The 25,517-nt window shown below is 35.3% G+C and overlaps 2 protein-coding genes across 5 annotated transcripts; both read left to right on the forward strand.

The window, feature by feature from the left end:
* LOC139894585 (uncharacterized) lies at nt 1-24,370 on the forward strand. 4 transcript variants are annotated; one of them, XM_071877955.1, is made up of 9 exons: nt 1-398; nt 15,028-15,206; nt 21,778-22,777; nt 22,852-23,076; nt 23,182-23,274; nt 23,357-23,461; nt 23,535-23,811; nt 23,898-23,982; nt 24,146-24,370. In XM_071877955.1, the coding sequence occupies exons 3-7, from the start codon at nt 22,691-22,693 to the stop codon at nt 23,670-23,672; spliced, it is 648 nt and encodes a 215-aa protein (XP_071734056.1). In that variant the 5' UTR covers nt 1-398; nt 15,028-15,206; nt 21,778-22,690; the 3' UTR covers nt 23,673-23,811; nt 23,898-23,982; nt 24,146-24,370. The 4 variants fall into 4 exon arrangements, with proteins under 4 accessions (XP_071734056.1, XP_071734057.1, XP_071734055.1 ...); XM_071877956.1 differs by lacking the exon at nt 1-398 and adding an exon at nt 13,851-13,901; XM_071877954.1 differs by lacking the exon at nt 1-398 and adding an exon at nt 17,361-17,424 and having other exon boundaries at nt 15,189-15,206; nt 22,637-22,777.
* Nucleotides 17,556-19,430, forward strand: LOC139894243 (uncharacterized; the record flags this gene model as incomplete). The annotated part of the gene is made up of 1 exon (XM_071877447.1): nt 17,556-19,430. A coding segment is annotated over one exon (1,689 nt), but the record flags the coding sequence as incomplete, so codon positions are not given.
* Nucleotides 24,371-25,517: the final 1,147 nt, after the last annotated feature.

Here is a 25,517-nt window from a genome sequence, read left to right on the forward strand (position 1 = left end):
TTCAGCTTTATTTGGTATTTCATGAGCTGCTCCTATTTATTTCGATGAACTTCTTCTAGATTCAATTTGGTATATTCAGCTACAGATTTATTTTAAAGTATCTGGTATTTGGTAGTTGGTATTTGGTGAGCTACTGCTATTATCTTTTGTTTGACTGATCTATTAATTTTTTTGGTTTACTACCCTTGAGAAATGTTCACTTACATGGGGTTTGTCCGTGGCCTCTCCCACATTCGCCATCTCTACAGAAGAATATGAGGAATATATCTAATTAAGAGAATCGGTGAAACTCATGACACCAGTGGCCGCTTTTGCTGAATCGGGTAAGGTCAGTACATGCCTCCTATCATCGGCTTCTAAATGGGTCATCGATTCTGGTGCTTCAGATCATATGACTGGTAATCATCATTTATTCTCTAATTTTAAATCACAACCATCTCATGTCACAATTGCTAATGGTACTACCTCCCTAGTTCTTGGTTCTGGCACCATCAATCTTACCCCATCTATTTTGTTATCTTCCGTTTTAAGTCTACCCAACTTTTCATTTAATCTATTATCTGTTAGCAAGATCACTCGTGATTTGAATTGTGTTACTTTACTCTATCCCGATTATTGTGTCTTCCAGGATTTATCGACAAAGCAGATTATTTGTAGGGTACGGGTATGTGATGGCCTATACATACCTGACCCTGAAACCAAAGTGCCATGTCATTAGTATGCTCTAAGTCATCATCCCCTTTTGATATGTGATATGTGAAATCGTATCTTAAAATAACTAGCTAAAAACTTAACAATTATCACACAAATTCAGGCAACTAGAACTCGATCATGCAGTAACTAATAAATAATTTGACCAGTTCATTTTACAGAGAGCATTTTAATTAAGATTCTAAAACTATTAATTATCCTAAGAGTTTAATAAAAGGGGTTTGAATTGTGTTTCAAATCACGAGAATAACGTGAAGTAAAAAATGAATTAACCAATAAAGAGAAAACGGTGTCTACTTGAATGATTCACTATTAATATGGATTGTTCATGCAGTTATTATCGATTATTATGCCCTTAATATAGTCTTATGACTTCTCACAAAGTCTAAATCAATTGAAGTCAATAAGCTAATATAAACCTTCTTCAAGAGATTAAACTATATTTGATAAAACTAATGAGACTTGATTTGGACTAAACTCACGTAAAATCCTAACTATAACAATCACTTGAAATAGTTACACGATTATTTTGTTCACAACTCTTTCAATCACCAATTAAACTAATGACACAATCACTTGAAATCACTTATCTAATTGTCTAGATCACCTAGGTGTTGAAGCATAAATTGCATCCCAATTTAACTCACATTAAACGATTAACGATCTATGTAATTGAATTAAGAGTATAAAACATGCATAACAATGGATCTTCAATCAAACACAAGTAATTTAAATCAACAAGACATTGAATCCAATAGATAGAACAATCCATTATCTCAAGTTTCACATTCAAATAAACACACAAAAGATGTAGCCTAACATATTAAAAGTGCATGAAACAAAAAAAATGAAAACTAGAATAATTCATGATTACAAAATTGAAATTAATAAAGAAATTAAGTTTCGAAAGTAATTAATGATGGAACAAATTAAAGTGATGAACTAATCTTCAAAGAATAGATGGTAGTCTTCAAAACCATCCAAAACTCATAGAAAAAAAGCTGCATAACCTAATTTGATGAAAAAACCCGTGTATTTATAGTAGGCGGAAAAAGACAGCAACCGCCACCGCATCGCGGCTGCAACAAGGCCATCGCGACCGCGATGCTTACTCTGTACCGCGACCGCGATGCTTACTCTGTACCGCGACCGTGGTTATGGTATCGCGACCGCGATCCACCGAGTTCCCAAATTCCCATGTTCTGTCAACACATCGTGACCGCAACTACCCCCATCGCGACCGCGATTCAACCCGCTTCAGCAAATCTTCATTTTTTTCTCGTTTTATCTTGCTTTGAGTTTATTTGGAGCTAATACTTTACCAGAATCAACCAAAACATTAAACCAAAGACTTCTTGAGCACAATTCATCATTTTCTCTCAAATACCCGCAAAAGTCTTCAAATCTTTGTGAAATAATAACCATAAAGAACCGATATCGGGACATTAAATGTGTATAATTTGAGCGATATCAAGATGAATTTTCGGTTAGGACATCCTTCTCTCCAGAGTATGAAGAAATTATGCCCTGAATTCTCTACTTTGTCATCTCTCTATTGTGAGTCGTGCCAGTTTGCTAAACATGATCGTGTCCATTTAGCTCCCAGAGTCAATAAACGGGCTTCATCTCCTTTTGAATTAGTACACTCTGATGTTTGGGGTCCATGTTCAGTTACCTCCAAACTCGGTTTTAACGTTACCTTTATCGATGACTATTCTCGTGTTACATGGCTTTATTTGATGAAATTAAAGTCGTTCCGAAGTATTTACTCACTTTTGTTCATTTGTTTCCGAAGTAAAAACGCAGTTTCAGGTTCCGGTTCAAACTTTAAGAAGTGATAATGCCAAAGAATTTCTTTTAGAATCTTTTTAATCATACATGCTTCAGAATGGTATCCTTCACGAGTCATCATGTGTTGACACACCAGCCCAAAATGGAGTTACGGGAAAGAATCGCCATCTTCTTGAAGTAGCTCGAGCTCTTTTGTTTCAAATGAATGTGTAAGTAACTAGGGGGTGAATAGTTAATACGTTTTTAACACTTTTTCGATTGATCACCAAATTCAATTAACTATGATCAACCAATTCAACTCAAACTTGATGTGTGTAGTGTATATGTTCAAAATGATGAATTAAGTAATGTAAAGAACATAAACACAAGGATTTATAGTGTTTCGGGTGGATGTTAACTAATCCACCTTAATCCACTCCCCGATTACACTAATCGGGATTTGTTGCTTCACTAAGCACTTTTCTCCAAACCCGGTGGAGATCCGATTTACAAGTCTTCAACTTCTTTGGTAGACAACAAACCTAATCTTTCTATCCCTTTGAAAGATCAACTCCAACCTAGATTAACTTGTCTTCACCTTGGACAAGTATTAATCTCCAAATAAGATTAATCAACTTCCTAAGTCCCTTTAAGGAAGTAGATCACTAAGCTAGCCTATGCTTCCACTAATTGAAGTTACAAGACTTATACACTTTGCAATGATGATCCTAAGACAATACTAGGACATACATTACACTAAGTAAACTCACAAGATTAATTCTTTTGATTAGTAAGTTTACAACAACCAAATTCTATATCTATAAGATCATATAATCTTCTCTTGCTTGATCACATTTGAGTAGTAATTAGAGCCCTTGTAATCTCTGGAAATAAGCCTTTGTAATATGCAAGAGGGTCAGCTTCAAATGATCTTCAATGCTTGCCTTTTATAGTAGGATTCACAAAATAGTCGTTGACACATGGTTGCCAGCACGGTCGACCGTGGTTTGACCGTGCGTGCTCCAGTCCAAAATTGGTATCCGTTGTATAGCCGTTTGACTCAAATTTGAACACCACATTTTGGCACCTTTACTCCTTCTAGCACCTGCAAAAGAAACCAAACATCGTATACAAGTACTATATGCATTAAGTGTATGAGATTTGGTCTTATTATGTGAAAGTGACATAACACTCCAATAGTGGTAAACGCAACATTCTTGGAGAAGTGTCTTGATTGATATTTTAGGAAATCTCAGTTTGGTCAAGACTTAGTTAGTCACTTTAATGCATTTGGTTCAATTCTAAAGACTAGTCAATATGTCATTAACTTCCTAGTTCCAATTAATCACAAGTCATGTTCATTGTAAGTTTAGGTAGAGATTAATTGAATGATATTTTTCTAAGATAATCGTTAAGTATGTAGAGACATTAAAGTTAAGTCATACTTGAACAAGAAATCACAATTTGTTACTTAGACAAGACCAAATAAACAATTGACCATAATTTCATTGTGAACCATTTTACACTTAATTTATTGGAGTAGACTAGTTACTTTAATCCTAACTAGTAAGCACATTGCAAGCATATTAATCAAGTTGACAATTTATGAGTATTAAACATATTAGCAAGTAGCAAGTAATACTCACACATAGCAAGAGATAGTTACACTAAGATCAATCATATAGATATTTTCACAACTTATAATTTAAGCTTTAAGCAAGCTTACTTGCAATATAACATATTGCATGATTAATGTGTAAGCACACATTAATGTCCAACACATGCACAAGGGAAGAGCAATCTCTAGTTAGGACTTGGTGACCATCCTAAATATATCTAAGTCTATTTTAGGATTACAAGTATTTACTAGTTACACTTGAAAGCATTTTTCTTCATTTAGCCTTAATTAATCACTAAGTCATCTTTAATAATAATTATTGTTCTAGTAATATTAGCTTAAGTGTGTTGGTACTTGATGATCATACTAAGGATGTCTAGATAAGATTTAAGATCACAAGTTATTGTTTAACACTTATGTGTTATGCTTAATCTTGGTTAATTTGTCATTAAGACGTCATTAGGTGTAATTAACCACGATTAGTGTTTTTATGACCAAAACTCGATTGAGTATGGAGAGGGCATCTATTCTAAGCATGTTGAGAAAGGTTTCATGAATCATAGATGCCGGGAACTAGTCAAACTTAATTTGGTCAAAATTGGTGACAGAAAAAATTGCGGTCGCACTACGGTTGACCGTGGTGGCTACCGTGCAACTTGTTTTTATAAAACTGCGTTGCAATTCAGTTTGGGGTTCTACGGCTAGGTGTACGGTCGACCGTACCTTGACCGTGTAGTTTGCTGATTTTTAATCTCATTCTTTGAGCAATGTTTAGCTTGGTCATTTGCAAGATAAAGTATGGATTAGTGACCTTGCGTGTTTTATGTTAAGATGTCAGTCATCACTTATGCATATGTATGTGTCATCATCAAAACATATTCTTTGGTTAATCATCATGCTTAACTTTGTCGTTTAGTTCATTAACCAACATTCTCTCCCTTTTTGATGATGACAAACATACAAGTGATGAGGGACATTTTGCTATAAATACGCAAGTGTTAACAATCACTTGTATCCATCTTTCTCCCCCTTTTGTCGAAGCGAAAAGGTTAGCTCCCCCTAGAACTAAGCTCACCCTTAGAGCAAAGCTCCCCCTTAAATTGTGCACGTTGAAAAATATTTATTAAAACATAACAAGCACACATTTTATTCATAGCAAATACTAAACATAGATAATTCATGTAGTACATCTCTCAAGTGAGATTTTTTACATGACAGTCAGAAAAGTTCAATTATCATGATGAGAGGAGTGACCCTTTTCCTTGTCTTCAAGTCGGGACAATCTTCGACCAAGTTTTAGAATGTTTCCATGAATCACACTGTTTTGTCCTTGAGTCGGAAGAGAACAAAAGTTGGGTGGACTTTCAAGAGGAGGTTCTTGAATCTGCTTGGTTGAGGCTTTGCATATTGGATATGAAGATACTTGAATGGAATGGTGAAACAGAGATGTCATTCCAACATATGTGAATAGTTTGGTCAGATGGAGACCATACGGAAGTGACATATGGGAATGTTGAGCTGCATGTTGCATTCTTGATGCAATAAAGTATGCAACATTTACTTTGGTGGAGTTCAGAAGACACCATAAGAAGGTGATTTCATTTGCAACAAGTCGATTCAGTAATTCCCCCCATCCGTAAACATTTCCAGTGATGATCTGTGGCCAGAGATCATACGTTGATGCAAGATGTTGACAAAGAAATCCATCCTTTTTGATGTATTCGGGTTTAAGTGTTCCGTTGCACATAATGTCTAGTGCACTGTCTCTCTTAACCCATTCAGGAAATTCATTAAATGAATTTGGTTTTAGAAAGAATGTTCGCCCTTCATTCGGAACATCCATAATATTTCCAAATTCTTTAAAAGTTAATGAATGATTTCTTCCATAAAGAGAAAATGAGATTTTCTTATTATTTTGTGAGAATTGAAAATTCACATAGAGTTCGTTGATGTGAAGTGGATAAAGTGGCCCTCTTAGATTTAAAAAAGCATCCCATTTGATGTTTGAGAAGCTTTCAAGAGAGTAGGTAGTAAGATGATGTGTAAGAACTACTCTCCCTTCAATAATAGACCTCATGTGAAGAATTTTTGGTTTGCAAAGAGATATTTGGAATAAGTGATGGGGTGTGAATTTTTTGAATGTATTTGCTTTTATAGACAAATGATGAATGTTGTCTAGCAAACTTGATGAGGTAGGTAGATGAATTGAAAGCATTTTGACAGAAATATCAATTTGTCCTTTTGTAATCTATTGATTATTGAATTTGTGTAAGAGTTAGGACAAATCAATTTCGTCAAGTGTTCTGCGGTCGAATCACGGTCGACCGTGGGTGTAGTCGTACAGAAGCAGATTTATCTTTTTACATGGGTATGCAAGAAGATTAATTTAAGCACACAATAAACATCACATCACAAATTATCTTACACATAATTGTTTAGTGCCAACATTCAAGCACTTCACAAACCACATAAGCATTTAATAAGGTTCATTACCCTAAACACACGAGTTATGACCTACTGCATGAGATTGTTTTCACAAATCCTTTCAATGCCTTCTTGAACTTAGAGTGATTATCACTAATCTCTTCCTCCCGTTTAAGAATCATGTCGATCTTGGTTTCAAAATTTGAGTTCACGAATTCTTAATGTTCCTGTAGATCCGCCTCCTCATTTTCTATTTCTTCTTCATCTGATTCCTCCTCTCGTTGATAGTTCTCAATTTCATCTAGATCTTCTTGAAGACTTGATCTTCTTCCACGAGAGGTTTCTGGTAGATGACCACTTCGAATGATGGTCAACTTGTCGAGTGGTTCAAATGAAGGTTGTTGAGCTATAGGGTGAGTTACCTTGAGGTAGCTAAACAAGCTATTCAGATGCATACCATAAGGAAGAGATCTAGTTGATCCAGTCATCAAGTTGTTCATTCGAGATGCCATTAGAAAAGCCACATTGATTTCTAGATTTAGTTCAATTGCCCACATAACATAGATTTGAGTTACATGGATGTGGGAGTGGTTTCCTAGCCTGCAGTAGATATTGTGGTCAATGATTTTGTTCAGAATATCATGATCCAAATGAAGATCCTTTCCAGTTAGTCCCTTGGATAGGATTTCGGAGTGATTAGCTTCAGGTTTGCAGAGCAGGGTTAATGTATCAGTAGCTTGAATAAATTCAGGAAGATGTTCCAGCTAGTGTCTTCTGCTGTAGAACTTCCTTCCCTCAGTAGGTACACCCAGAATTTCACCAAAGGTTTCGAGAGGGTATTCCCATCATTTTTTGTTAAGATGAAATCTTACGACCTTTGTTTCGGAGTTAAAACTGAAGTTGGCATAGAATTCTCTTATTAGCTCAGGATATATAGGTCCATTGATTAGCACAAAAGATGCTAGATTCCTTTGGAATAGCTTGTTAATTATTTCAGGAAATGCTTCAAGGTTTGTAATTCTTCCTTCTGCGATTGTTCTCGCTTTTAGCCATTTCTTGTTGTATAGTGTGCGTTGTCCTGCATCCGCTGGAGGATTATATCTTTCCTCACCACCTCTTGATTGAGCATCCCTGGTTCTTGCCATTTTATACACAATGATACTTCAAAATAATTCAAAGTGTATAATTCAATTGTAGGCAACAAGTTTTGCAAACTTTAATTATCATCAATACTTAGATGTTTTGATGTTAATGTTCTTACATTTTCACTCTTCATTAGTGTCAATGAGTTTGCAACTAGATTAAGATTTTCACAAAGTTCATATGTGTTCTAGACTTTTGAGATCATCATCAACACATGTTTTGACATCTAACATTATTACACTCAATTTGCAACAATGTCATTTATATCATATGAACAATGATTCTATGAAGATCTAACCTAGATGTATAATGAACCCTAGAATTAATCAAGGTTGAATTAATGCATAGATAGGCATTACCACCATCGTTTCTTAAGTTGTTCTTCAAGAACAATTTTGATTGTTTGCATTAATTTGGGATTAAATTCATTCTAGTTAGGGTTTCATCATAACCTTAATTCATCATACAAACACAATTGAATGCTAGTAAAGCAAGGATTAATCATACCGAAAGTAGGAATTGAGATGGAAGGAATGAGTGTTCTTCTTCGTGCGGTCGATCTCCTCAGCCGTGTGGAAGGTGTGTGTGTTGAAGTGAGTTTGAATGAAGTAAAAAGTGAGGGTTTTATTTAACTTAAAACAGAATCAGACCACGCACGATCGACCGTGGTGTTAGCCATGAAGAAATTTCCAGACGTATAAAACAGGAATCTGTGGTCGTGTATACGGTCATCAGTGATTCAGCCGTGGATTCTTCTGATCACCAATTTCTTCACTTCTTCTTCTTTTGAGCGCGTTTTGACGATTCTTAGGTTCTATAGAATACTTGAGGACAAGTTTTCATTTCCTAACGTTGAATGATCACATCCTCGTGATGTTTAATCATCAATGACACGTAATATACTATATTTATATGTGTGTATATATATATATATATATATATTCAATTATACACATAGTATACACAAAACGCATCAATCTTGTACTTAGCATGCAATTCATAGTTTCACACAAACACACAATCCTAATACAAGTAATCTTCCTTCAATAATCTTTTAAAATCATTTTTCAAAAATAATTTTGCATTTGTAAGAAAAACCTTTCATTAATTCAAAGTCTTTTTGAGAAGGTTATTCTCATTAGCATTTTAATCATTGGTTTTGATTGATTTTAAGATTACCCGATCCTTGACTTATCCCTACCATTAAATTGCTAGCTTGATCCATTTTCCCCATATTTTCAATTCTTCTAATAATAGAGAATGAACTTTGATTACATGATTTGTGTTTGCTAGAGTCGTGACACACATTCATTTCATGTTTGTCTTTTGATGAATCATAAATAATCATTCTTTCACGTTTTCTTTTCAAAGTGTTGTTTTCATCAATTAAGACTTTGTTAAGTTGTCTAACATTGTGTAATTCTTTCTCTAAAAGTTTTATTTTATCACGACTACCATCATACACAAATTTAATAGTTTTGTAATCATCTAACAATTCTTCATAATTAGAAGGATAGAATATATGTACCTCATTGCAATCCATGCTTGAGACATCATCTTCTTTGAAGGGAGTTTCAACCTATTCTTCACTTTGACCATCTTGATTTTGATCATCCCAAGAACTCATGAGGCAAAAATCTTCATTTCCATCCAAACCTTTTTCTTGAAAATCTCCAAGTTTCTCCAAATTCTTCCTTACTCCTTTACCCCTTAAACTCCTATAGTTTTCTTCTTCTTGAGAGCATAGTGAATCCCAACATTCCTTTGCACTTTCACATGAAATTATCTTTATTCTTTCTTCATTAGGAAGAACTCCATGAAGTAGTGAAGTTGCATCAAATTGTTTCAAAACATCATTGTTTTGAAGTGTTGACTTCACTAGTCTTGAACTTGCTTGTGGAACAAAGTCTCCTACTTTGATTATTCTCCACAAGAAGTAATATTTGGATTTGAGATAAGTCTTAAATCTCAATTACCACACATCAATATTTACCATATCAAAGATTGGTGCTTCTTTCACCAATTCTTAAGTATCCCATTGTTTGAGTTGATCCGAGAATCGTTGACTCAAGTTTTTACACAAAACGAATTTTGAAACTTTCATAAATGTTTATATGATTTGAGCAACTGCTCTGATACCAATTGTAAGTAACTAAAGTGGGGTGAATAGTTACTTAATATGTTTTTAACACGTTTTCGATTGATCACCACATTCAATTAATTATGATCAACCAATTCAACTCAAACTTGATGTGTGTAGTGTATATGTTCAAAATGATGAATTAAGTAATGTAAAGAACATAGACATAAGGATTTATAGTGGTTCGGGTGGATGTTAACTAATCCAACTTAATCCACTCCCCGATTACACTAATCGGGATTTGTTTCTTCACTAAGCACTTTTCTCCAAACCCGATGGAGATCCGATTTACAAGTCTTCAACTTCTTTGGTAGACAACAAACATAATCTTTCTATCCCTTTGAAAGATCAATTCCAACCTAGATCAACTTGTCTTCACCTTGGACAAGTATTAATCTCCAAATAAGATTAATCAACTTCCTAAGCCCCTTTAAGGAAGTAGATCACTAAGCTAGCCTATGCTTCCACTAATTGAAGTTCCAAGACTTATACACTTTGCAATGATGATCCTAAGACAATACTAGGACATACATTACACTAAGTAAACTCACAAGATTAATGATTTTGATTAGTAAGTTTACAACAACCAAATTCTATATTTATAAGATCACAGAATCTTCTCTTGCTTGATCACATTTGAGTAGTAATTAGAGCCCTCGTGATCTCTGAAAATAAGCCTTTGAAATATGCAAGAGGGTCAGCTTCAAATACTCTTCAATGCTTCCCTTTTATAGTAATATTCAAAAAATAGCCGTTGACACACGGTTGCCAGCACGGTCGACCGTGATTTGACCGTGCGTGCTCCAGTCCAAAATTGGTATCCGTTGTATAGCCGTTTGACTCAAATTTGAACACCACATTTTGGCACCTTTACTCCTTCTAGCACCTGCAAAAGAAAACAAACATCCTATACAAGTACTATATGCATTAAGTGTGTGAGATTTAGTCATATTGTGTGAAAGTGACATAGCACTCCAATAGTGGTAAACGCAACATTCTTGGAGAAGTATCTTGATTGATATTTTGGGAAATCTCAGTTTGGTCAAGACTTAGTTAGTCACTTTAATGCATTTGGTTCAATTCTAAAGACTAGTCAATATGTCATTAACTTCCTAGTTCCAATTAATCACAAGTCATGTTCATTGTAAGTTTAGGTAGAGATTAATTGAATGATGTCTTTCTAAGATAATCATTAAGTATGTAGAGACATTAAAGTTATGTCATACTTGAACAAGCAATCACAATTTGTTACTTAGACAGACCAAATAAACAATTGACCATAATTTCATTGTGAACCATTTTACACTTAATTTATTGGAGTGGCTAGTTACTTGAATCCTAACTAGTAAGCACATAGCAAGAATATTAATCAAGTAGACAAATTTATGAGTATTAAACATATTAGCAAGTAGCAAGTAATACTCACACATACCAAGAGATAGTTACACTAAGATCAATCATATAGATATTTGCACAACTTATAATTTAAGCTTTTAGCAAGCTTACTTGCAATATAACATATTGCATGATTAATGTGTAAGCACACATTAATGTCCAATACATGCACAAGGGAAGAGCAATCTCTAACTAGGTGTACGGTCGATCGTACCTTGACCGTGTATTTTGCTGATTTTTAATCTCATTCTTTGAGCAATGTTTAGCTTGGTCATTTGCAAGATAAAGTATGGATTAGTGATCTTGCGTGTTTTATGTTAAGATGTCAGTCATCACTTATGCATATGTATGTGTCATCATCAAAACATATTCTTTGGTTAATCATCATGCTTAACTTTGTCATTTAGTTCATTAACCAATATTCAACCAACAGAATGTTCCAAAACCGTTTTGGGTTGACGCTGTTTCAACTGCATGTTTTCTTATAAATCTAATGCCATCCGTTGTTCTCAATAGTGATATCCCATATTCAGTTTTGTTTCCCACAAAATCTTTATTTCCGATTGATCCGAATATTTTTGGTAGTACTTGTTTTGTGCTGGACACAAAGCCTCACCTCACTAAATTAGATCCTAAGTCCATCAAATATGTGTTTCTTGGATACTCTCGCCTTCAGAAAGGTTACATATGTTATTCCCCTACTCTTCACCGTTATGTTGTTTCCCACGATGTTACATTTCAGGAAAAGTTACCTTTCTTTCCATTGTCCACCTCTCACAATCATGAGGAAAGTGATGACTTATTGGCATATATTGTAGATGTATCAACACCATATCCTACACCAGATCCCACATCAGATCCCACACCATCTTATGATCGCTTTCAATATGTATACAATCGGCGTCCCCGTCCTACATCAGAGCCCGCTCCTATTCCACAATCATCATCGACATATTCTTCCAGTGAGTCACCAAATGATAATGATGTTTCTAGTGATAGTCATGACATTCAATCTTCAGATTCAGATTCCGATATACCCATCGCTCTTCGAAAAGGTAAACGTACAAGTACCTATCCTAATGCTTCGTTTGTCTCTTATGATAAATTGTCTATATCTTCTCGCTCTTTTGTCGCTACTCTAGACTCTGTCTCCATTCCGAAAAATGTTGGTGACGCTTTGACTCATCCTGGATGGCGTGCCGCTATGATTGAGGAGATGAATGCTCTTGATCATAATGACACTTGGGCGTTAGTTGATTACGTGTTTCCAAAAAGGCTATTGGTTGTAAGTGGGTCTTCACGATAAAGGTGAATCCTGATTGTTCTTTGGCACGGTTGAAAGCTCGGTTAGTTGCTAAGGGTTATGCTCAAACATATGGGGTAGATTATTCTAAGACATTTTCTCCCATTGCTAAACTCACATCTATCAGATTATTTGTTTCTTTAGCACGTATCAGTGGACACTTCATCAACTTGATGTGAAGAATGCATTTTTACATGGAGATTTGCAGGAAGAAGTCTACATGGAGCAACCTCTTAGGTTCGTTGTTCAAGGGGAGTCTGGTAAAATATGCAGATTACGAAAAGCAATATATGGCTTGAAGAAATCTCCTCGTGCCTGGTTTGGCAAGTTCAATGTTGTGGTAGGGGAGTTTGGCTTAAAAATAAATGCATATGATCACTCGGTATTCTTCGCTTCATCTAACTTTGGATGCATTTTACTCGTTGTTTATGTGGATAATATTGTAATCACCAGAAGCGATAAAGAAGGAATTGACAAATTGAAAACATTCCTAAGCACTCGATTTCAAACAAAGGATCTAGATCCTTTGAAATACTTTCTTGGTATTGAAGTCTCTCAAAACAAAAAGGCATTTTCTTATCTCAGAGAAAGTATTGTCTAGATGTGCTCAGTGATTCTGGTTTGATTGGCGCAAAAACTTGTGAAGCACCAATGATACCGAATATAAAGTTAACGACGGATGATGGAGAACTACTCATGAACCCAAAAAAGTATAGAAGAATTGTTGGCAAGTTGAATTATCTTACTCTCACTCGTCCTGATATTGCCTTTCCCGTGAGTGTGGTTAGTCAGTTCTTATCATCTCCAAGAACCTCACATTGGGATGTCGTCACTCATATTTTGAAGTACTTAAAAGGTACACCGGGTTGTGGTATCTTATACCAGAATCACGGTCATCACACCATTGAGGGTTTTTCTGATGCTGATTACAATGGTGATCCCACAACTAAACGTTCTTACAACAGGTTATTGTGCCTTTGTTGGAGGAAATCTTGTATCTTGGAAAAGTAAGAAACAGAATGTGGTCTCACGTTCAAGTGCGGAATCTGAGTATCGAGCCATGGCACAGACTACTTGTGAACTTATATGGGTTTGTAATCTTCTTGGCGAGATTGGTTTTGTTCAGTCCGAACCGATGAACTTGTGGTGTGATAATAAGGCAGCCATTCATATTGCAAGCAACCCTGTCTTTCATGAAAGAACCAAGCATATAGAAAGCATATAGAAGTTGACTGTCATTTCACTCGAGAAAAGTTAGAAGAAGGGATTATTAGAATACCCCATGTCAAAAGTAATGAACAGTTGGCCGATATTTTTACCAAAGCATTACCTGGAAATTGTATCCGTCGGTTTTGTGGCAAGCCGGGCATGATCAATATCTATGCTCCAGCTTGAGGGTTAGAATACAGCTGTTAGGAAATAGTTATGCATTTAATGTATAGTTAATGTTAGAAGCTTCTCGGGTTATCCTTAACCCCTTCCTGTATATATATATATATATATATATATATATATATATATATATATATATATATATATATATATATAGAGAGAGAGAGAGAGAGAGAGAGAGAGAGAGAGAGAGAGAGAGAGAGATAGAGATTTAATCAAGAGGGAAGCACTTTTTTGGGGGGAAGTGGGGGGAAGTAATTTTTTTTCGTTTTTTGAAAAATCTTTGTTCACGAACATTATAGATTAGATGAAAATATGAACATTTAAAAAAGACACTTTGTGATGAATGTCATTATTTTGGCGGGAAAATGCTCGAAGAAAAAAATAAAAACATTCAATACACTGAATGTTTTGCTGCTGAGTTTTTTTTTTTAAGGGTTAAAAATTAGGGTTTAAAAATTAGGGTTTAAAAATTAGGTGGTTATAAATTAGGGTTTAGCCATTAGGGTTTAGAAATTATGATTTTGGGTTTAGAAATTAGGGTTTAGGGTTTAGAAATTAGGGTTTAGATTGAATATTTTAACACGAACGGTTTATAGTTTAGAGTTTAGGGTTTTGGGTTTCGGGTTGAGGGCTTACGGAGTAAACCCAAAAACCCTAAACCCTAAACTCTAAATCGGGCTAAATTCGAAAAAAACACTTCACACAAGATGAAAACAAAACGATGCAAATAAACTCAGCAGCAAAACATTCAATGCATTGAATGTTTTTATTTTTTTTCTTCGAGCTTTTTTCCGCCAAAATAATGACATTCATCACAAAGTGTCTTTTTTAAATGTTCATATTTTCATCTAATCTATAATGTTCGTGAACAAAGTTTTTTCAAAAAATGAAAAAATAAAAAAAAATAATTTGCTTCCCCCTTCCCCAAAAAAGTGCTTCCCTCTTGATTATATATATATATATATATATATAAGAAAGTGAAATATAAGAAAATTAGTTACAGGTATCATTTCTTTCATGTTGTAACGGAACTAGGGCTAGTATATACACTTGATAATTCATTGTAATGATGATAACAAACTTTCAAAATTAAAAATATTTTGTTTCCCTCTCTTAATTTCTTTGTAGAAGTGACTTTCTCGAATCAAGTCGTATCACATGGCCATCAAGGCGGGAAAATTCTAGAGTCTTATCGCGCCAGCGACTTTGTGGGCTATTTGGAATGCGAGAAACAAGGTTACTATTAAGACCGAACCAACGGTTTAGTCATTGACACCGTCACTTTATAATATCAAATGACACCACAGGTATAACCTCGTCATTTTACTTCGTTCATAAGAATTTAATCAATCAAACTAATGAACCTAAAAGACTGTGTTTGAATGGGGCCCATGAGCAAAAGTAACGCCACTAATTTTAGTTTTACCCTTGATGACCCATTTCAACATATAAAAACAACAAAAAATATTCGTCTAGCGTTAGTTTTTTAAGAATTTTCAACTTGAATAATTCCAAAAAAAATTTATAACTTTTAAAACTTTATAATTTCAATAATAAGTTTTTTATGGTCCAACGGTAGTGTTTTTACTTTTATTCAATGCAATATTTTTCTTTTAAATAATTAGTTTTTAATTTGAATAGTTAGTTTGTTCCAGTCTTTTTGAGAAAGTATGTGATTGCTGGTAGCATTAAGTCTTTTTCAATTATTTTGAAGAACTAATTGTATTATTAAGAATTTGGCTACTGATAATGTCAAGCAAGTGGTTAATGATGCTCATGTTCTGACCGAACCAAACGAAGACAACCTAACATTCGCGGAAAGATTGGCTAGATTGAAGGAGGAGAAGAAGAGAAAGAAAGAAGAATTGTTAGCTACACGAACGGAGGAGAACGAAGATAGGCGTGTTGGTTGGTCGTAGTGGTAGAAATTATTGCGATTGCAAGGTCCCATCTTGCGAAGGTTTTTGTAAATCTTGGTACGTCTTGAATAGGAACGTTCGAAGATGTCTAATTGGTGAAGTCAATTTGAGGTCAAGAAATAAGGCGAAGGAAGCATTCACATCCGGTTCTTATAAGCTTAAAGATAACTTTGATGATTTGGATTACGGGGAAGCTATCCAAAATTTTTTTTTGGGTGGTTTTGAAGCTAAAAGTCATTGGCAAACGAGAATGGTAAAATGTCCAAGGATGCGCTCGCGGCTTTTGACAATATGATGACGAGTATGGTCGAAGAGTGTGAACCAGATAATGTTTCTCTTATTAATCCTCGCAAGATTCCTAGTACGCCGTTTAAAAATAAAAATCACCAAAAGAGGAAGAAAAGATTGGTTCAAGGCGCCGAGATGGAAGAATTCGGCGTGTTCATCAAAGACATTTGAGCTCGTGTTCTCGGCTTCACGCTTTCTAGTGTCTCTTTCGTTTTTGAGTTTGGTGTAATTGTTAGTTTATTGTATGCGTTGTTTATTATCCGTTTGGTATTTCGGTTTGGTCAAGATGAGGCTCGTAATCCATAGTTTGTAAGTTTGCCGCTTTCTAGGTTCGATTCGAGCCTTATCGGAGGATCTCTCGTTGTTTCATTTGTCGAAGACGTTTTCTATTCGAAAACGTTTTCCGTATTTATAAAGTTTTCGTTTTTTTCTCCAAAAAAAAAAAAGTAATGAGGTTGCGCTGATGTGGCACTCAGTCTTTCTTAAGAAACATGTCATGATTGGGAATGGTCTAATGGGCGTCTTTGGTACCGAATATCAAATTAAAGGTGTTTCAATGACATCTGTGCTAAATTGGGCGCTTCGCATCAAGGCTACATCCGGTGATTGGGCGCTTCGCATCAAGGCTACATCTGGCAATCACAAGTTCACAAGCTTGGTTACTCATACATGGTGCTTAAGTCACGTTACTGAGTTTGTAGGGTTGCCCAAGCGTTTTTCATGTTTGCATGTCTGCTACTCATTTCCTCAAGTCCAGCGGCAGCTTTTTATTCTGTAGGCTAAAAAGCAATTGGAAGCTTAGTCTGTTCGGCTAAAATCTGCTTGTAATCCATATTCATGGGCTCAATTGTAATGGGCCTTTTTGCACATCTTGGTGAAAAACCTTTTTTAATATACTTAAATACTTAATTGCTGTTTTTTCGCCATAAAAAATAAATTATTACTCCGTAACTCTTAAGGTGGGAGAACGAGTTTTTGTCAGTGGCGACTCCACCCTTGGTGGAGTGGGGTCCTATGACCCCATTAAATTAAATTTATTTTAGACGATCTACTATTAAAATCGTATAGGACACCGCTAAATTTAATCATAGGACCCCATATATTTTTAAAATTAATAGTTATTTAAAGGTAAACAACCACTAGAGTACCCTCAAATTATAATTAGTTTTGAAAAAAAAAAAAATTAGTACTCCATTAGGTTTTCATTCTAGAATCGCCACTGGTTTTTGTGGTTGAGCTCCGTTTCTTGTGCAGGAAATGGCGATGTATCGCAGAAATCATGTTACTTCTGCTGTTAATTCTTTCATCAACTTCAAAGGTAATCTTTCTCCTACCAACATAATCTTTGAAACCCCTTTATCATATTCCTGTCAGTTAGGTCTTCCATTTGATCCTCCTCATAGTACATTTTTAGCTGCTTCCCTCCACTCAAATTCTTCCGCAATTCATAATGATTATGATGATCGCCCACTGTCTAGGTATCAAAAAGTTTCCAACTTGAATGATGCTTACAATCTGTTTGATGAAATGACTCAAAGACCTCTGCCATCTGTGGTTCAATTCAATCAGTTGTTGACTACTGTCACCAGAATGAAACATTATTCTTCTTCACTTGATCATTTCAAACAAATGTGTTCAATTGGTGTTCCTCTTAGTAAATACACTATTAATATTTCTATCAAGAGTTGTTGCCACTTGCACCGTACGAATGACGGTTTTGCACTTCTAGGTATTTGCTTCAGACAAGCCATTATACCAGATGTGTGGACTTATAGTATACTATTAGATGGACTTGTTATAGAAGATAGGATTCTTGAAGCTGAGATATTCTTCAAAAAGATTATTAAACAGAATATCTGTGAACCTGATGTAGTTATGTATAACACAATGATTAAGGGACTTTGTAAAATCGGAAACAATGTTACTGCTACTGCTTTGCTTAGGCTAATGGATAAAAGAGGTCATAAAGCTAATATTGTTACATATAGCACCATCATTCACAGTCTTTGCAAAGACAAAATAATTGATGATGCTTTTGATCTTTTCAAAGAGATGGTGTTTTGCAAAGGTATTCTACCAGATGTCATCACATACAACTCTTTGATTTATGGTCTTTGTAACTTTAGTCGTTGGGATGAGGTTTGTAACTTACTAAAAGAAATGGAGAATGAAAGGATCTCTTTAGATGTGCAAACCTACAGTGTATTAGTGGATGCATTATGCAAAGACGGTAAAGTAGATGAAGCACAATTTGTTATCAACATCATGTATGAGAGAGGAAAGATTCCTAACGTAGTAACATACACTTCACTTATTGATGGTTACTGTTTACGAGGTGAAATGAGTAAAGCAAAAGCAACTTTTGATTCAATGAGACTTAGATGTGTCCCTGATGTTTTCACTTACAATTGCTTAATAAATGGTTATTGTAAGAACATGATGATAGACAAGGCCATGGATATGTTTTCTGATATGGAAAGGATAGGTTTGAAACGTAATAAAGTCACTTACAACACCATGATACAAGGATTGTTTAGTGTTGGACGTTGTGCGGCTGCTCGCAAACTCTTTGATGAGATGCTTGCACAAGGTCAACTTCCCAATGAATCAACTTATAGAATAATCTTAAAGGGTCTTTGCAGCAACAATCTGGAAGAAGATGCATTCTCTTTGTTTAAGTTAATGGGTAATAGCAAGCTCAATTCGGATATCGTTGTGTATAACATCCTGATTGATGGTGCAAGCAAATGTGAAAAGTTTGATATCACGGGGGTTCTTTTTGAGGACCTAAAAGATAAAGGCTTGAAACCTACAATTATAACATATAATGTGATAATCAGTTCTCTTTGTAAGGAAGGTCTACCAAGTGATGCAAAGAAGTTGTTTCTAAAAATGGGTGAGAGTGGTTGTCCGCCGGATGATGTTACGTACAGAGTTCTTCTGCAAGGATATCTAAAAAACCAATACTATGATGATGTAGAGATGCTTTTACATGAAATGGAAGGAAAAAGTTACTCACTTGATGTTACGACCTTAACACTGTTAGTGAATAAGATAGCAAATGGTTCATTGAAGAATAGGTTGACTGAGTTGATAGGTAGGCTAGTGCCAAAATACTTGATAGAAACTTGCATGTAGCCAGAATACTTAACTACTGGATGAAGACATCCGCGTTTCACCTTTGTTGACAAGTGTTGTTGGTGCTCCTGGAGACATGTATAATGTCATCCTTATATATGAAGTACTATTCAGATGAAAAAGAGGTCTCGATGGGAGTGATTCTCGTGACGTGTGTTGGCGTTCATTGATTGTTTGTTGTTGTATTGGTGCATTTGGTTATTGCAATAGGACTAGATCTTTTTGATCTATTTAAATAAAAAATAGTGTATTATTCAAATACAGTAGCTAATGTTTACATTAGTAGTTTTATAAGCTATCAGTTTAGTAACCGTACTGCTTTAATTTCATTAATATAACTATGCACTTGTTATGTGTTTGAAGTAATGAAAAAGTTGGTGTTAGCCAAGTCTCTGTTTCCCTCTTTATTTCTTCGGAGTTCGCGACTGACTCGAAGACGCTGTAATAGGGGCCCAGTTAATTATTCACTGAAGGGTAAGAGCGAGTCAGTAGTCACCACCTAGCTATCTGGCGGGGTATTAGACATCCACATAAAAAACGGTTGAAGATATCCCGAATGGATGAGATTTGAGATGTTCATCTATTGCATAAAGAAAGTCATCTATATTGTATCAACCATTACATTACATACTGATACGGTAACACAATTGCATATGTGATGTACATTATGCTCTTTTACAATCTTAATGCACATTAAATTCGGCCATTAAACACAACCATCAACCACAATTCTTCCCACCTTTTCCCCCAATTCTTCCACTTCCACATGACAGATCGGATCCTTCTACCTCTAATCCAAATCCTAATCATGCTTCGTTCATGGACCTGCTTAGATCCTGTGATGTATCTGTCCGTCAAAAGGTTGGTGTCTCTTTTTCTGATGGTGGTCCTGCGGTGGCCCGCAAATTTCGTGTCCGGAGACAACGTTAAGTTGGTGGCTGGTTTGTTCGGTGATGTCTTGTTGGTGGCTGGTTTGTTCGGTGATGTCTTGTATGTGGCAAATCCTCGTCTATGCTCGGTAATCTGGGCTCTCTTTATGCGTTTGTTAAATCTAATTCTACGAGGCATGTGCACGGTTTAGTTGAAGTTGAGCCATAAGATATGGGTGATCGTATTACTCATGTTTGGGTGAGCGAAATCTGCGACCAGACCGTGATTGGTAATGTGATTGAGGATGGTTTCTTTCCAGACTTTTTTGCTTCGGTTAATCGAGCCATCTGGTTTGTTGCTGACTATGATGTCGATGTGGGAGATCAATCGGTTCCTGCCCTTGAGGTGGTGTCTCCGACTTCATCATTTTATGACAACCGTCTTGGGTTGCCCAAGTTGTATTCGTACGAGTCCCGTTGGGGAAAGTCCGTGTCATTTCAAAGGGTTGAAGGCAAGTTTTCTAAGCCGAGATCGCATGGCAAAAAGGCTTCTATTTCCGCGTGGAAGTTTGGTCGTATTTGATTGGATTTGGTCGAACATTTTTGTTATATCTGTTATTGTTTGTTGGCTATTATTAGGGTGTGTTTAGTCTCATGGTTTGGTAGTTTGGATCTTGGCTTGTGTGTTGTTTAGTTGTAATATGTTTCACTTTAGGTTTTTCTTTGGTTGCGTTTGTTTCTGCAATTGGTGATTTCCTTCGACTTGGCTAGTTAGGGTAGTGTGCTTTTTAGTTGCGAGGCAAGCTGATTTATCTTGTATCGTTTTGTTTGGTCGTTCATCAGTCGATGAAAGGCCATTAGTAATTTAAGTCTTCGTTTATTGAAAACAAAAAATTAAAAAAGAAAAATCAACCACATAGCTACACAATAACAATCAAATGCAACCAAAACTATACAAACATCAACCACAAAATTACACATTAACAACCAACAAAAACTACATATGTAATAAGCATTATGCATATATACAATCTTAATACATAATTGGGTAGTCTACTTCAACAAATCATGCAATTGAAAGTCACTGATGAATGAAAGTTACCTTGACCAAGTGTGAACTTAAATGGCGTCCCCCTATCACGACTAGAGTCAACTTTGTCCAATCAACCTACGTTTCAGCATAATGAACCATCAACAACGACGAAAAGCATTAATAAATTCAAAACCATAATAAAATTACAAATTTTAACGACACTGGAAGCGTACAGTAATATTTCTAGTACTTTAATGTAAGTGTACAATACAACTTTCTACTTAAAAATACGGTAATATACTAATACATATATAGAATATAAGACATAGATTTTAGTGGGCAATGAAATTGTGAATAAAGGTAACCATAATAATAACTTTAGTACCTAAAGTAATATTTGGCTACCAATTACCAAGAAGAATGAGATTTTTAATTCTCAATGGCTCGACCCCGAGCCCAGCTTTCGGGAGACTTACATTTTTCCATCCTATTAGATGCATTATACATATTTGCAATCTATATTCTATATAGAATATAGATTGCAAATATGTATAATATAGAATATAGATTGCAAATATGTATAATGCATCTAATAAGATGGAAAAAGGTAAGTTTTATTATTTCTTCAAAGGTGGAAGCTGTTCCGGTTTGGGCCCCTTTATTTGGAACCGACTTATTTCGTTCAAAGGTTATTCTTTTTCATTGGCTCACTGTACATGGATGTATTCCAGTTAAAGAGGTTCTCGTTCATAGGAGGTGTCTTCGAGATGGGCTTAGTGAGAGTTGTATGTAGTGCTTGGATCATGTAGAATGATCATCTTTTTATTCATTATGAGTGGTCGGTTTATGTTTAGAAGACTTTGCTTCAATGGTGGAAATTAACGTGGGTAATGCCTATGCCGTTGAATCAATTCTCCTTAGCGGCATGGGCATCAAGGCGGGGAAATTCTAGTCTTATCGGGCCAGCGACTTTGGGCTATTTGGAAGAGGTTACTTTTAATGGGCAATATATGTGTTGGGCGTCTTTGTTACGGAATATAAAATTAAAGGTGTTTTAATGGCGTCTCTCTAAATTGGGCGCTTCGGATCAAGGCTACATCTCGTCACACAAGTTCACAACCTTGGGCTAAAAAGTAATTGGAAGCTTAGTGTGTTCGGCTAAAATCTGCTTGTAATCCATATTCATGGGCTCAATTGTAATGGGCCTTTTGCACATCTTGGTGAAAAGCCTTTTTAATATATTTAATTCCTTTTTTTTGGGACCACACCGTAACCAACATCGCCGACGTAACAATTACTACCACAATAAACGTTTTTCTCTCTCTCCTGGCCGTTGGCGATTATGGCGGGAAATGTACTTCCCCAATTTTCTGCCCTAATTCGAGTTTTTTGATCAATTTTTCACGATTCATCCATTGATTCATTGTATATACGATTCATCCTGAAAACTTCTCAAAAAAAATTAGTTACTTTTAACAAAATTTGGACAGCCGGTGGGAGATGAAGGGAATGAGCTAACACAATATCTTGGTACACTTGTAAGAATGGCTCAACACGTTGGTATACAATATTCTGATTGGAGAAAGGTTCCACCTCATAAAAAAGATCAGGACATGTATACTCTTGTTAAGGTACAAGCTGTAAGAGCATTTGATTATCACAATGTAATTATATACATGTTAACATAAATATAATGTATTTGTAGGCAAAGTGTAAATTTTATCCTGCTGAAACAACTGGTATTAAGAAATGGATTCTTGGTAACATGGCGAAAACGTGGAGGACTTGGAAAGATTCATTAAAAGCACGTGCATTTGACACAAGTCAGTCCATTGATGATATTGTGGCTAACCAAATCGAAAAGGACAAGCGGGTAAACCCAGAGCAATTCAAAGAACTTGTGACTCGATGGTTTGATCCAAACTATCAGGTAACATGTATAAATAACATTTAGAGTCATCCTAAAACCTAATAGCTTATTGTTTACATTAAAAAGCCTCATGTGACTGAATCACTTATTATTTGAATTTAATAGAGTCTATGTGCTGTAAAGCGTGCGAGTCGCTCAAAGATGCAAGAGCCTCATATGACTGGTACAAAATCGTTTGCTAGACTTGCTCATGAAGAGGTACTCATTTAATTTGAAATTTAATTGTGTAAGTTTGATTATTTCTTTAGTATAATTAAAATGTAACTGATTATTTATACAGGCAATGAAAAAAGATGGTGTGTATCCAACAAGAGCAGAAATTTACATAAAAAGTCACACACGCAAAGATGGAAGTATTGTCGATAACCAAGCTAGAGAAGTTGTGGTATGTGAACTAGGAACATAAGATATTTAATGTATATTAATGAAGTTGTTAAAAAGTGTTCATTTTATGTAAGCTTCATTACAATCTGTTACAAGTAACTCTACCAATACACAAGGAGCTGATGATGATTTTTCAAATGACGCCTATTCTAAAGTTAAAGGGCCTGAAAAAAGGGGGTATATTCATTGCATTGGGAGGATGCCGGCTGTAAAAGAGAATTGTGCTTCAATTTCCACAAATGAGCAAACTGTTCAACGATTACAAAATGCCGTGAACGTTATGTTTAACCTCTTTCAACAACACATCCCAAATGCAAACATAGTCGGAGTCCTTAACGATCTAACATACATGTATGGTACTGACATATACAAATACTTTATTTGATATTAGCCCCACACTTTTGAATCTGAATCATTTCTACGTAAAATTATTTTAGATCCCTGGCATGTCTTCGTCTTCTATTCCGAACGACTCACCATCAATTAACCAAAGATCTCCCAGTGAAAGTCATAATAACAATGGTAATAGCATTTTTACTCATCTTAATTTAGTATATATGAGTTTCTTTGTATACCTATACAACCATGGCACTGTTCATATTTGCATCCTTTCCTATGTATTTAAAGGTTCTTTTTGCTATTTTTATTTGTTGCCTTTTAATCAATAATTTTCTTTCATGAACAGGTTCTTAGTCTCGCTCAACTAGATACAATACCAGCTGATAAAGTAGGATAGGTGTTCTTTTGACGAAGTTTTAACTTATTTAGCCATCTAGTGTTTTGTAAGGTAGTTTATCTTTGGTGTAGTTTAAGATCAGAATTTGTTTAACTTTTGCTTGTAAGTACGTGGAAAGATGGTTGAAAGATGATTGATGTTTTGTTGCAAGTAATGCAATTAATGTTTTATGTCTATTAATGTAAATTGTCTATGTTTGCATTTGATAACAAAAACAAAATAGAGCATATTGGAACAATAAAAACAATCTTTACAATCATTATATTTAAGAAATTTGCCTCTAAAAAGAGCATAATTGTTGGCTTGTAGTTATGTATTCAATGGCATTAAAGTTTATGTCACCAAAGCATTCTTATCTATAGTGACATTTAAAAAGTCCCAGTATAGCCTTGGATAGTTTTGCTGGCAATTTCAAAAAGTCCGACTAAAAGGATTTAGTGGGAGCGTTTTTAGTGGGACTTATTTTATGTGTCACTGATTCCCATCTGGGCATATAGTGGCACTTTTTGCTGATTTAGTGGCACTTTTTGTATGCCACTAGATGTCATTTAGTTTGTAGTGTCTCTAATCACTTTCGTTTGTTTTAATCATGTCTCCTAGTCGTAGAACTTCAAAACGAAAAACAAAAATTCCGAATAAATTTTCAAATCAGGCATAACCTGAAATCGAAACAACTATGAATGATCTCAAAGCTGGATATGAATGCAACATGGAGCAGTTTCCCCTCTAGCTTCGAACGGTAAAAAGATAAAGGAGGATGTGAATGTTCCTATATCAATTGCTAATGAGAAAATTGTTATTGATAATAGTATAAATAAGGATAGTAACTCGTATGCTAAGATTGTTACTGATGTTTTAGATAAGAATGTATCCTTTATTCCTTTAACTGTTGATGATGATGGCAATGAAATAGTTGTTTTTGATGAGGAATTTGTGGAGGAATGTTGTGCTAAATGGAATACTACTGCTTATGGTTATATTGTAGGTGGTAGTATGTCATATGGAATGATTCAGTTCAATTTGAGAAAAATGTGGTATAAGTTTGGCATTCAGGAAATAATCATGGATAGTAAGAATATTTGTTATTTCAAATTAAAAACCATTTAGGGTATGAATAAGGTGATAGAGCAGGGGCCTTGGATACTGAATGGTAAACCTTTGTTTTTGGCAAAATGGAGTCCTGATGTTACGATAGAGAAGGTTGAGCCTAATAAGTTACCTGTTTGGGTCAATTGTCTAATGTACCACTTGAAGCATGGAATGCTAAAGGTATTAGTGCCATTGCCAGTAAACTTGGTAAGCCTTTGGTTATGGACAATAT

The sequence above is a fragment of the Rutidosis leptorrhynchoides genome, chromosome 2 (assembly GCF_046630445.1).
Source record: "Rutidosis leptorrhynchoides isolate AG116_Rl617_1_P2 chromosome 2, CSIRO_AGI_Rlap_v1, whole genome shotgun sequence".
Lineage (NCBI taxonomy): Eukaryota > Viridiplantae > Streptophyta > Magnoliopsida > Asterales > Asteraceae > Rutidosis > Rutidosis leptorrhynchoides.